A 12,173-nucleotide genomic window follows, 5' to 3' on the forward strand; every position below is an offset into this window, starting at 1 on the left:
GCACAATAGAGCAAGCCCCTGGCTGTCATCCACAACCACGAGCGCAGAACTACCGTTAGTGGCTGTTGTCGGTTGCATACCGGTGAAGCGAAGCGAAAGGACCCCATGTCAGTCACGGTTCTGCCAACGATGTCCCACGGATGAGATGAACATAAGCAGTGATCGTTTGGAATTACTGCACGACGTGAGGGGCTGCGATGATTACTCGGCCTCGTTCTCGTCCTTGGTGGCGCTCTCCGACGAGTCGGCGTAGCGCTTGGCGTATATCCTTCGGAGCTCGTCCCGACGGCGTAGGCGCTCGACCTCTTCTTCCGACAATGGCGCGGCCGCCGGCGTCGGCTCCTTGGGCTCGGCGGATGCTGGCTCCACCGGTGTCGTAGGCATGGGTGCCGTCACCGACACTGGCGCCAGCTCCATCGGTGTCGATGGCACAGGTGCCGACACAGGTGCTGGTTCCATCGGCGTCGATGGCGCGGGCGGCGTCATTGTCTCCGCTACGAATGGCGCTGGCGTAGGGGCAGCGGCGGGCGACACTGAGATCGTCGAGGGCGCCGGTGCTGCAACGGGAGCCGACGTCGGGGGCGGCGTCGGCGCAGAGAAAGGCGTTGCTGGTGCATAGGCAGCATTCGGAGGCATCGCAAAGCCAGCAGTGGTGAGCGATCCCGTTTGCAGTGCTACCGACGTCGCACGCAGAACGTGGAGCTGCGCCTGGAGCATGTCCAGCTGGTACTGCAGGTACATGGGGTCCAACTGGAGACCATAGTGCAGCGACTGCATGTAGTGCAGCTGCGCTGGGTCCATAATACCGTGCAGGGCCGGCGGCGGGGCCACACCGCCCGAAATCGGCGGTGGCGGCGTCGCAAAGAGCGGTGGAAACGGCGCGCCTCCTGCGACGGGCACCGGGCCACCGACGTTGACGGGCGGCGGCACGGCAGCCGGTCGCTCCGGTGCCGCGCGTTGCGCTTCGACCGGCGGCTGGTACGGCGTCTGCCGGTGGAGAGGTGGAGGAGGTGCGTTTCGGGGCGCAACCGGTGGCGGCGGAGCGTTGTTTGCCTCGGGCACCGCCGGCTGGGGCTGCTCCACGGGCGGCGGCGCAACTGGCAGGTTGGCAGCCTCGTCTGGGACTACGTCCGGTTGCCGGTCGGTCGGGATATTGGCACGGCACGTCGGGCACGTCTAGCCACAGGACCTTAGACCCCTCGAGGAAATCTGCGGCAGCCTACTTGTTGCCGCTGGAGCCACATGCGAAGGCAGTTGAGGTGAAAAATGTGCGAGCAAGGAAGCTTCTTGCACGTCTCTGGAGTCATTTCTTCGCGGCAAATGATGCAAATGCGATCCGTGTCGTTGAGTTCGTCCTCGGTTGGGCTCGGAAACCTACCCAATGATTAACACCGCTGCGTTGCGCACCGTTGACGCCGTACCGCTCGTTCATGTTGGCCGTGATGCGGCGGTAGCGGAAGTAGGTGATGATGCGGCGCTGGAGGTTCTACATACGCGACATGGTGAGCGCGCCGGCACGTGGCTTGACGTTGACGTACGCGGATCGACATCCACAGATCGCGCAAGAGATGGAGCGGCATGCCATAGTACGTAAAGATGATCATGAAGAAATCTACGATGGCACGGTTGACAAAGGCGTTTCCGAGGCGCACTGCATGTACCAAGTAGACGATGAGCTTGACGATTTCGGTAATGAGCTCGAGGTAGAACACATAAGTAAACTTGTTGGCCCACGTGCCATCGACGCGCGCATCAATGAGGTGCAGCACGTAGCGCATGAAGACGGCGACGAGCGAGACGAAAAGCACAAGAAACTACCGCTTTGTCAGAGCCAAGCCCGCTCCAACAGGGGTGACTGTACCTCAAAGCCAAAGAGAACCAAGACGGACGGTCCGCGCTCTAGCACCTTGACAGCCGAGAGCACGACGAACGACATGTCGACGGCGGCGAGGAGCGACATGAGCATGACCAAGCGCACGTGCGTCGAGCGCGACACGACCTCCGACTGCTCAATCTACAGCCACAGGCATGAGCGTCGTGGCAACCAAGAACCGCTGAATGCGCGCACATGCTCGCCGCGCCATTGACAGAGCCAGTGGAACGTCTTGATGAAGAGGAGCAGCGTGAAGAGCGCGAGCACCTTGAGCGTCATCTCTTCGCGAAACACCGAGAGCGTAAAGCACGTTTCCGCAATGGCAAAGCGGGCGTGGTCATAGAGCATCTGCGCCAACGGTTAGCACAGAGAGGCCACGCACAGAAGGCGTACCTCGAGCTCGGCGTCGCGCAGCGTGCCAAGGAAGATGCGCTTGAAGACGCGGCCGCAGAGAATCGTGAGCACAAAGGCCACGTTGCAGAGCACCATGACGCTGACCTTGGAGGTCACGAGGTAGATGACGGTCGGGTAGAACTGCTGGCGCGTGTGGTACGTGTAGGCGACGAGGCCCGCGCCGGCGATCAAGCTCGTAGACGCGTACAGGCCGAAGCGCATGCTGGTCGACGACTTCCTTGCTCCAAGGTGGGGACCCAACAAATGTGCACCTTGGGCGAGCCGGTATTTTTAATCCGCACGTCGTAATTTTATACCAATCCGATCGAAAGCCTGCGATTTGTAGGGACGCTGTATTTTAATATAGTAACGGCTATTCGACAGCATTTTGGCCAATCCAAAGCCAGCATGTGGCAGCACCGCGTGGATCCGTTGTTGGCGCGGATCAATTTATGGCCGAGTTCGAACCCTCGGCAAACGACCGTGTCGCTGCGAGGAGACCGTCGTGAGAGTCTACATGACACGAGCTGGAACGTAGAGAACGCATGCTCGTGCTGCTCAAACAGCGTCAATCGGCACGTTCGCAGAGTGCCACAGCCACGCGGTAGCGAACGTCAGTGAAGGCAGCGATCCGATTTTGCAGCAATAAAATGACCGTTGACAGCTGTGATTGGTGCGAGCAGATCTGAGTTTGCCTTTTTGGGTGATGGACGCAGGCGACGACGATGGCAGCGCGGCCGCGCGGGCCGTCGAGGCCGTCCTTGCGCGCGAGCTCAAGCGGCCCAAGCTGGAGCGTGCGCCCTTCAACCCCACAGACCATGGGCTGCGCGAAGACTTCCGGCTCACCGACTTTAGCGCGCTGAAAGGCTGAGGCTGCAAGCTACCCCAGGAAAAACTACTCTCCTACATCTCTGGGATAGCCAACGACCTCAAACCCAACGAGGTATGTACTCGAATCCAGCATTGGCGCTCACATTGCCGCCGCGTAGACGCCGGGCATGGACTCGAGCGTCGTCAAGATCAAGCACCCCAAGTTTGGGGACCTCTACATGATTTCCACCACCGATTTCTTCTACCCTCTGGTCCAAGATCCCTACGTCCAAGTACTTTGATAGCAGAACGTACACGGAGCTCATATGTGCGTAGGGCCGCATTGCCTGCGCCAACGTGCTCTCGGATCTGTATGCGATGGGCGTCACCGAAGTCGACACGATGCTCATGATCCTCGGCGTTTCGCGCACGATGACGGACCTCGAGCGCGACGTCGTGACGACGCAGCTCATCCACGGCTTCAACGACCTTGCTCGCGAAGCTGGCACCAACGTCACGGGCGGCCAGACCGTCATGAACCCGTGGCCGATTGTCGGCGGCGTCGCCATGAGTGTTCGCGCCGGTAGTCCCATGTTTTCATCAACAAAGAGAAATCTCACTAACATACATCTAGAGTCCGAGATCATTCGACCGGAAAACGCGACCGCCGGACAAATGCTCGTGCTCACCAAGCCCCTCGGGTGCGCTCTCGTCCTTGGTGGGGAATTCATTGCCTCATGCTGTCATGCACATAGCACGCAGCTGGCCGTGAACGCGTACCAGATGAAGGACCAGCCCGCGCGCTGGTCCAAGGTCGAAAGTTTCTTGACGCGGGAGATGGCCGACCGCGCGTTCAGCGTCGCATCCGAGTCGATGAGCCGACTCAACGTCAACGGCGCCAAGCTCATGCACAAGGTATTATTACCACCTGCAGTTCTGGAAACATGCACACTGACCATGCTTAGCACGGCGTGACCTCAGCGACAGACGTCACGGGCTTTGGCATCCTCGGGCACGCCCAGTACGGCAATACTATTGGTGTTTAGCTCTTGTTGACGCTTGCTTTTGCGGCTGCTAGAAACATGGCAACCTCGCAAAAGGCCGACGTGGATTTTGAGCTGCACACGCTGCCGGTCATCAAGGACATGCTCGCGGTGAACGAGGCGTTCAACGGCCAATGGCGACTTGAGCTCGGCTTCTCGTCCGAGACGTCGGGCGGTCTCCTTGTCTCGATCGACGCCGACCGCGCTCAGGTACCGCAAGCAACGCGTGCACTGCTTTTCTCATGTGGCTGTAGGCGTTTATCGACGACTTGGTGGCCCTCGACATGCAGCCGGCGTGGATCGTCGGCCGGGTCGTGCAAGGCACCAAGCAAGCGCGGTTGGCGCCGGACGTGACCTTTGTCGAAATTTAGCTCGAGCGACGAAGAAAGCGGGAGGACGTGTCGGCGCCCGGCCTGGCTTGTTTTTGAGTAGTTCAAGCCGCTGGGTCGCCTTGGTGGCTGCGAATGACGGGGCACCACGCAACTCGCATGCCGAGTGTGGCGTCCCTGAGATGCGCCCCCGCGTTTCCTCTCCTCTTACTCCCTCGTAGTTATAGACATCAATGAAATCAGTATCGTTGCCAACTTAGCGCGGATGGACCGACGGCAAGAGGAGGGGCTTGCCGGTGCCTTTGGCGTTTTCTTGGACGAGCCGATGCAGCACCTTTTCGCGCTTCAGCGTCCACGAGCAGTTGTCCCGGATCATCTGCGCCAGCTAGTGGCATTTATGCAGTCAACGTCCATGTCTGTATCGAGTCCGCAGGTCGTACAACTTTGTCAGTGGGGCTCCGCACCGAAAGCTTTTCAATCTTGGCAAGGATCGGCGCGTCGATGGGACCAAGGCGAAGCACCTCGAACGGCAGCCGTCGGTTCAAAAAGGACTTTTGGATGCGAATGATCTTGCAGACCGTCATCGTCGTGATCGTAAAGGGAAAAATGCCGCCGATCGGGTCGAGCACGGCCGCCTACGCAGATAATGCGCCCGTATTTGAGAGAAGTCGAGGCTCACCTCGCCAAAGACATCGCCGGACGAGACGGACCCGACTTGGATCGGGTGCTGCTGGAGCATCCGAATCGCACCGCAGTAGCCCGACCGGACAAAATACAAGTGCAGAGCCGGCGCGCCTGCCCACAAGGAGATGCAGATGACGCTTTTTTGCGGACGCGTTCTACCTTCATGCACAATGGTTTCGCGCGCAGCGTACTCGAGCTGCTCGGAAAGGATCCCGAGCGTGTTGAGCTGCTCGTCACTCCACGAGGTGAAAATGCCAGAGTCTCGAAAGAAGTGGGCCCGCGTCGACGCGCCCTCGAGCATAATGTTGCGCATCGTGTGCTTGTAAATGACCGACTCGAGCGTCAAGACTTTGGACGCCTACCGTTCGCTCTCAGCCTGCGGTCGCAGCACATATGTAGGAGTACGGTGAGGGCGACGAGGGACGTGGCGGCCCACAAGTTGGCCGAGATCGACCCTTCGCAAAAGATGGTGCCGGGCTCGAGCGTCCGTTGGGCGTCGATCGCACCATGGAGGTCGGTTTGAACGGCGACCGCGCCTTCGAGCACCACGTACAAGCTATTTTTTCTCGGGCAAATGCGATCGCCATGTTCAACGCACCTGATGGTGGAGCTCGGGAGCACCACGCGCGTGTCGGCGGGCCACGCGGCGTACGTGAGATTTCTACACGTCCACTCGTTGCAGATACGTTCAAATGACTCGATGGGTCTACTTCCAAAGCACGCGCAAGAGGTCGACGTCCAAGCGCGCGAGAAATGGAATGCGGTGTGACTCCTCGACGAGCGCTTGGATCTGGCGCGACGTGCGCTCCTACGCATGGTGCTATTCATTGCGGCGCATGGAAAGACGTCGCGTACTTGAATCGGCGTCTCGCACGCTTCGTCAAAGGCGTTGAGCGCCGTCTACAGCCATTCGATGAGTCCACACGACGACGGACGTTGTGGTATCGCACGGCGTGGTCGCTGACCGACGCGGCTTTGGCCACTTTTTTTAGCAGCGACGGGTGCTGCCGGTGCTTGGTTTTGCTCAAATGGATCGCGTGGGCGCGCGACGAGTCTTTGGCGGCCTCGATGTACTTTTCTTGGAGCCGCCAGAGAATGCTAGTTGCCACGATGTAAACGCGAATCGGTCGCTCGATGCTTTTTCTACCTGCGGAGCTTAAAGTAGCGCGGGTCTTCGTTGTCCACTTTGATGGCTTCGTTGAGCTCGGTCATGGCCCGCTTAAAGTCGCCGACGTGCCCGAGCAAGATCGCGCGGTCGTACAAGAGCGTTGGTCGGTTGATTTGCTCGGCGTTCATGTCCCAGCACTGTTCGAACTCGGCCAAGCACGCACTACGCAAGGCTCTTTCACTTAAGACTACCATAACAGCGAGCGCCTACGCATAGTCGTTGGCGTGGTAGCGCTGGCCGAGCGCCAGCATCTTGGCGTTGAGCGCGTTGTTGGCATACCCCGGCAGCATTTGCACAAAGTCAACGTCCCGGCCGACGAGGCAGCGGTACTTGAAGATGAGCTCGGCTTTCGCTGCGTCCTCGGCGCTCACCGCGTCTTTGCTCTCAGCGACCTTGATGGCCCGAACCGTGTGGCGGCGCTGGCTCACGTGGGCTTTGGAGATGATGGAAATGAGCTCATCGGCTTGCGACGCAAGCTCCTATGCGTGCATGTCGAGTCTGTCATCAGATGGGACACGGGCGTACCATGCGCGCTGGCATCTTGACGATCTCGCGCTGGAAGAGCTCGTCGAACGACTGCGCATTGTCTTCGTTTGTGATGTCAAAGCGCCGACCTCCATTCATCGCCTTGGTCCCGGGCTTGCACGCTATGGCGGCATCGTCGTCGCCGCCCGGGATGCTGTACTTGCGCCGCTGCTTGGCTCGAAAGTTCCACGACCGGCCCACGAGGCGCGCGGTCTGCGCGAGTTCGTCCGGCGCACTCGAGCAGCTCCGAAGCAGCGAGCTCGCGGCGTGGCCGAGCCCGCCCTCGAGACGCGGTCGCCTTTCCATACACGAATATGGCCAAAAATAGAGCGCCGGCTAAATAGGAAAGAACCATGTATTGACAGCAAGTTATAGCCACTGCATCTCGCGCGCAGCGAGCGTGTCGACCTCGTTGAGCGCTGCGTGGACGGCGAACACCACGGGGTCCGTCGACGCGCGCTGCAACGTGGCACCGCCGGGAACGACCAGCGTCTCGGGGAGGCCGCTCTTCTTTTTGCATTGTGCTGGACCCGACTCGGTAAGGAGCGCCTGGAACGCCTGCGCGCCGTCCTGAAGCGCCGTCGTCATGCTGGGCACGTCCATCGACTGCACGTGGCGCCACGCCCGCGCGCTACGATCGACCGTGTTGCCCCAAATGTCGCTCGTGACGGCGGCCACCGTGTCGTGAGCGGCGGGGAGGAGTGCCAGCACTTCCCACGCCGTGTCCGTGTCGGTGCGGGCCCAGAAATCATCGGTGGCTTGCGTCCAGCGCGCGCAGTAGGCGGGTGAGACAGGGGCCATCGACGTACAGTCGAGGTGCGATGCTGCACCGCACCACACGAGTCCGAGACAGCTTCCGACCGACGCTACTGCGAGCAACCGGATTGGAAACCACGACTTTGTTCCTGTTTGGCGCGTCGACAATGGCGCTGCGCCTCGGGGGAGTGGAACGATTGCGAGCCCGGCTGCTAGCTTTTGGATGCTTCGGGCGCCGTACTTGACTTGCAGGAGTTGGAGCAAGTCGCGCTCCTTGCCCGTATACGTTTTGACAATGTGCTTGACGTCCTTGAGCTTGTCGGGCTGGTGTGACTTGTAGAAGTCCGTGAGCAGTGTCGTGAGCGTCTGACCTTCCCCAGCAGACGGCGACGTCGGCGGCGACCTCGCCGTGCTACTTCTCACTGTCGGGGGCGCATTGTTGGTTGGGGACGTGGACGACGGGTGCAACGGCGGGCGGGCCACCTGCGAACCCGCGTTTGCAACGACGGCAGGCGGCACAACGGGCGCAGAACGCGACAGTGGAGCAACCGGGGGCAGCGACAATATGGGCGCGGCGGGATACTCGATGGTCGGTGTGACCGGCGCCGGCTTGTGCCTCGGCGACGACTGGGTGTGCAGCAAGCACGACGTCAAGGCGCGGGCGACGTCTTCGCTCGGCGACCTCGGCGACGTCTGTGCACTCAGCACCACCGGCGGGTCTTGCGCAAATGCGTCGCTCGTCATGACAAACGGTGCCGGCGGCTGCGTTGGTGCGAACGCCTCGAGCACCACCTTGGGCGATTGCGTCATGGGGCTTGGTGGACCAGACAAAGCACTTGGTCTCGTGAGACCGCCGTCGGTCGTCGCGTTCGTGGGCGACGCTTCAAACGTAAAGCCATCAAAGGCCGCACCCGTCTCGGGCGAGTCGAGCGGCGTGAGCTGGCTCAGCATCGTCGCCGGGATCTGCCCCTCCATGGCTTTCCGCAGCGCGCGGATCTTTTCTTGGAGCGCGTCAATCTCGCGCGCCTTGCGCTCGAGCTCCATCGCGTTGCGCAGTCGCTCGTTCTCGATGACGCGCATGCTCGACTCGAGGTTGTTGACTTTGCCGTACGAGGCCGCGAGGTCTTCCTGGGCCTTGGTTTTGATCGTGTCCAAGTGCGTCCGCAACGACGCTTCGGACGACTGCAGCTCCTTGATGTACCCAATGAGGCCCTGCACGCTGTTCTTGGTAGGAATAAGCTTGGCGACTAATGCCTCGGTGCGCACTGAGCGGGACGAGCCCTGGCTCGACGTTCGGCTGCTCGCGGGACTGATGGGCGCCGAGCTCAAGTTGAGCGCACGCGTCCGCCCAGGGCTCGCATCACGCAAGGATCGCCCGCTCGTGTTGATGCCTGTCGAGTTGCGAAAGGCTTCCGACGTCAGGAGCAACCCCGAGAGACCGATGCGGACCTTTTGCGACGCTGTGAGACCGTCGTCGCCGACAGCGCCGGACGGCGTCTTGGGCGCCCGCGGCCCCGTCGAGGCAGTCGAGGCCGTCGACGAGGCCATTGGCGAGTCGAGGTCGCTCGTATTCAGCGCCGGTGGCAGCGTGCGGCCGCGCGGCAGCATCGGCCCGCTTGTCAGCAAAATGTCACCGTCGTCGACCGCCGATGCCAAAGCAGCCTGGTCCACGGTCGTCGAGAGATCGTTCGTCGTCAAGGCGCGCGACGACGGCGGCAAGGTCGCGCCGTTGGACGCGCGCGGCGGCGACTCGTCGTCACCAAAGAAGGCGCGGGTCTGGGCGACGGCCGTAGGTTTTCGCGCGTACAATGGCGACTACAAGTGGAGTATACAGCTACGATCGTAGTTGCAAGTAGCACGTACATCGTGTGCAATGCCACGAAAGTTGTGCTGCACGGTCGGGTGCCAGCCAGACTCGGGCGGCGGCGCCGCGGCGCCTTGGCCCTGGTAGTTTAAGAAGTACGGGCGCGGAATGCTGCTCTTCGTCGGCGCGAGCCGCTGGTGCGCCGGGTGCAGCTTGGCACCGCCCGTTACCGGCGCCTTGGCCATGCGAGACGCCGTGGTCCGGCCGTCGTTGCCCGTGCGGCGGTCCTCAGGGCCAAGCGACGCCATGCTCGTTCTGTGGCTGGGCGGATGATGCCAATACAAGCAAGCGATCCCTAGGCTCGCTCGTTTTTATGGGGCGTCGACTTGGTCTTTGTATGCAAGCTCAATAAAAAGCCGCCTCGCGTAAGAATAGAATGCAACGGACTTTCTCAAATCTTATTTTTTGACAAGCAGCGGCCTCGACGTCACCAGTTACCTCCGTGTCATGGCTTGAACGTCAAGTGCACACTGGGTAACCACGGCTTAGCTCCCTCAATGAGGACAACCTTGTCGAGATGGAGCATCGCGCAGAGGAACGGTCGAGCGCACGACGAGCGCGCGAGGTGCGCGACGAGCCGAGGGTTCGTCGGAGGGTGTCGAGTGCATAGGTCGACTTAAATCCTGCAAGATCGCAATTGCAACCGAGAAACACATGTCCGATGACGTCCCACACGCGGTGTGAACCAGGGTATTCAAGTTAAGTTATATTCACCCCCGACGCGACCGTGGTGGCTCGACCATCGTATCTGCCAAGGTAGACCCTTGCTCGAGGCTCGCCATGCCCTTGACGCAGTCGCAGGTCGAAGCTTAGCGCGCTTGCATTTGTTCGAAGCAGGCGAGATGTTCGACGACGCCGAGAGATACTTCTTAATCCGATAACCTGTCAGAAACGATGTCAACATGGAGGAGAGATGACCACGATGGGCGCTGCGCTTGCAATAACCTGTTACAATGCATATTTGCGGCCGCGATGACGCAATATGGGTCGACCTGCAATTGGGATCTTTCAAGGTCTGCGTGTTGCCGCCGGAGGACGCGAGAGACTCGAGCAACTCGCAGTCTCGTGTGCACGATGAGCTCCAGTTCATCGGACGAGCGCGAGCTGTACCTGCACATGCAGGCGACGATGCAGCGCCGGCAGTCACTGTCGTCGCCGCACCCGCCTCGCTTCAAGCTGGCCAAGGCCGCGCCGACGCGCCTCCAGCATGCGCTCGAAGAAGACACGCAGCAGAACCTCGTCGCGCTCTACTATTGGCGGCAGAAGCAAACGGCCGAATTCTTTGATCGATGGCGCCGCGTCACCGCCATCCAAGTGCAAAAGCACAAGACGCTCAGTGCGATCCGCGCCGAGTGTCGAGAGACCACGCGCCGAGCGAGCAACCACAGTCTTCTCCAGCGCCACCAGAAGCAGAGAAAGTACGCCCAGCCCAGCCCAGTGGCGGCAGAGTCGAGCGATGACAGCTCGGACGACGCGTGCGATTTCCACCGACGCCGACGCATCCCACCCGCGCCATCGCGGAAACCCACCGCCATCGCCGACGCCCAAAACGAACGACGACGGCAGTCGCTGCTCAAAGCCCGATGCGAGCAAACGCGACCACCGACGCCCGCGGCCGCGCCGGTCAAGTCCCGATTCGCGTTGCTCTGCCACCCATTTCGGCGGTGGCGCGCGCGCACCGAGTCCACGCGTCCTGCGCGCGAAGGCCAATACGAGCGGGCAGTCGACCACGCCCGAACGCGGCTTCTAACGCACGCGCTCGGTGGCTGGCGACGCGCAAGTACGACAAAGCACAAGTCGACGTCCGCCCGCCGCCACCACCGGCATGGTCACCTGACGGCAGTTATGCTCGCGTGGCACCGCGTCACGGCGATTCATCGGCGCGGTGCGCAGGTGCACGAATGGACGGCGCAGCGAACGGTGACGCGTCGCTGGCGCACATGGCAGGAGCGCGCGGCGTGGTGCCAGCGGCAGCGCGTCCTGCTCTTTTTTGCGCAGTCACAACACGCCGCGCGAGCGTTGCGGCGCGTGCTTCTCACCTTGTCGAGTTATGCCAAGCGCCGAACGCGCCGTCGATGGAAAAGCACGATTGCCGTCGGGTTCGTGCGCCGACGCATGCTGCGGCGGGTGTTGCTCGCCTGGCGCGAGACAGCTGCCGTCGACCTCGACGCGGAGCGGCAGTCCCGCCATTTTGTCGCCCAGCGCGCAGGCCTTCGTCGCTGGCGACACTCCGTGAAGAGTGTGCTTCACCATCGCCACTCGGTCCGCATTGCGCTGCACTGGTACGTGCGCGGGCTCCAAAAGGCGGTGTTTCGATCGTGGCGCCGCTTCCTGCATCTTCGACGCCACGCCGTGTACCTCGAGACGAAGGCGGATGTCCACGCGCACCGACGCCGCGTGCGCCTCGTCTTCGATCACTGGCGCGCGTACTTGGTCGTGTGCGACGAGCAGCGCGCCAATGTCGATGCGGCCATCGCGCACCGAAGCACTGTGCTGCAACACGCAGCGTTCCGGTCGTGGCGGTGCATCTACCTCGACGTGCTTTGCCATCGCACCGCGATTTTGCATCACAATCGCGCCATGACGCACGCAGCGATGCGGCACTGGCACCGGTACGCGGGGCTGGAGACGACGGCGTATTGACACGATCTATGCATAGGCACGTGCGCACGATGCAAGACGCACGGCGCCGGGAAGAGGACGTTGCTTGGGCGTACGACGGCCGGTT

The 12,173-nt window shown here is 61.5% G+C and overlaps 5 protein-coding genes across 5 annotated transcripts; 2 read left to right on the top strand and 3 right to left on the bottom strand.

Moving 5' to 3' along the window:
* Positions 1-201: 201 nt before the first annotated feature.
* On the bottom strand, positions 202-2,521 carry SPRG_06240 (hypothetical protein; the record flags this gene model as incomplete). Its single annotated transcript, XM_012345628.1, has 7 exons — positions 2,267-2,521; positions 2,069-2,221; positions 1,862-2,014; positions 1,539-1,814; positions 1,422-1,486; positions 1,224-1,374; positions 202-1,176 (listed from the first exon to the last, which is right to left on the bottom strand). The coding sequence occupies exons 1-7, from the start codon at positions 2,486-2,488 to the stop codon at positions 202-204; spliced, it is 1,995 nt and encodes a 664-aa protein (XP_012201018.1). The 5' UTR covers positions 2,489-2,521.
* Positions 2,522-2,954: 433 nt separating this feature from the next.
* Positions 2,955-4,591, top strand: SPRG_06241 (selenide). Its single transcript, XM_012345629.1, has 8 exons — positions 2,955-3,209; positions 3,256-3,369; positions 3,413-3,659; positions 3,711-3,777; positions 3,832-3,991; positions 4,042-4,097; positions 4,155-4,329; positions 4,374-4,591. The coding sequence occupies exons 2-8, from the start codon at positions 3,265-3,267 to the stop codon at positions 4,488-4,490; spliced, it is 927 nt and encodes a 308-aa protein (XP_012201019.1). The 5' UTR covers positions 2,955-3,209; positions 3,256-3,264; the 3' UTR covers positions 4,491-4,591.
* Positions 4,592-4,687: 96 nt separating this feature from the next.
* Positions 4,688-7,136, bottom strand: SPRG_20129 (hypothetical protein). The gene is made up of 12 exons (XM_012345755.1): positions 6,826-7,136; positions 6,511-6,779; positions 6,280-6,462; positions 6,083-6,230; positions 5,988-6,032; positions 5,843-5,940; positions 5,731-5,793; positions 5,538-5,688; positions 5,292-5,490; positions 5,128-5,243; positions 4,889-5,083; positions 4,688-4,833 (listed from the first exon to the last, which is right to left on the bottom strand). The coding sequence occupies exons 1-12, from the start codon at positions 7,129-7,131 to the stop codon at positions 4,705-4,707; spliced, it is 1,902 nt and encodes a 633-aa protein (XP_012201145.1). The 5' UTR covers positions 7,132-7,136; the 3' UTR covers positions 4,688-4,704.
* Positions 7,137-7,194: 58 nt separating this feature from the next.
* On the bottom strand, positions 7,195-9,693 carry SPRG_06244 (hypothetical protein; the record flags this gene model as incomplete). The annotated part of the gene is made up of 2 exons (XM_012345630.1): positions 7,195-9,396; positions 9,445-9,693. 2 exons carry the CDS (start codon positions 9,691-9,693, stop codon positions 7,195-7,197), a joined length of 2,451 nt encoding a protein of 816 aa, XP_012201020.1.
* An 826-nt stretch (positions 9,694-10,519) lies between these two features.
* On the top strand, positions 10,520-12,088 carry SPRG_06245 (hypothetical protein; the record flags this gene model as incomplete). The annotated part of the gene is made up of 1 exon (XM_012345631.1): positions 10,520-12,088. One exon carries the CDS (start codon positions 10,520-10,522, stop codon positions 12,086-12,088), a length of 1,569 nt encoding a protein of 522 aa, XP_012201021.1.
* Between the last annotated feature and the right edge of the window lie 85 nt (positions 12,089-12,173).

This window comes from Saprolegnia parasitica (genome assembly GCF_000151545.1).
Source record: "Saprolegnia parasitica CBS 223.65 unplaced genomic scaffold supercont2.24, whole genome shotgun sequence".
In the NCBI taxonomy this organism is placed as follows: Eukaryota; Oomycota; class Saprolegniomycetes; order Saprolegniales; family Saprolegniaceae; genus Saprolegnia; species Saprolegnia parasitica.

Excerpts from the sequence above, each read along its gene's own strand:
- SPRG_06241 (XM_012345629.1), top strand. The coding sequence starts at position 3,265 with ATGGACTCGAGCGTCGTCAAGATCAAGCACCCCAAGTTTGGGGACCTC. Across the intron at positions 4,098-4,154 it reads GGCATCCTCGGGCACGCCCA|AAACATGGCAACCTCGCAAA; the intron begins GTACGGCAATAC and ends TGCGGCTGCTAG. Across the intron at positions 4,330-4,373 it reads TCGACGCCGACCGCGCTCAG|GCGTTTATCGACGACTTGGT; the intron begins GTACCGCAAGCA and ends ATGTGGCTGTAG.
- SPRG_20129 (XM_012345755.1), bottom strand. The coding sequence starts at position 7,131 with ATGGAAAGGCGACCGCGTCTCGAGGGCGGGCTCGGCCACGCCGCGAGC. Across the intron at positions 6,780-6,825 it reads TCAAGATGCCAGCGCGCATG|GAGCTTGCGTCGCAAGCCGA; the intron begins GTACGCCCGTGT and ends ATGCACGCATAG. Across the intron at positions 5,491-5,537 it reads CGTCCCTCGTCGCCCTCACC|GCGTCCAAAGTCTTGACGCT; the intron begins GTACTCCTACAT and ends AGCGAACGGTAG.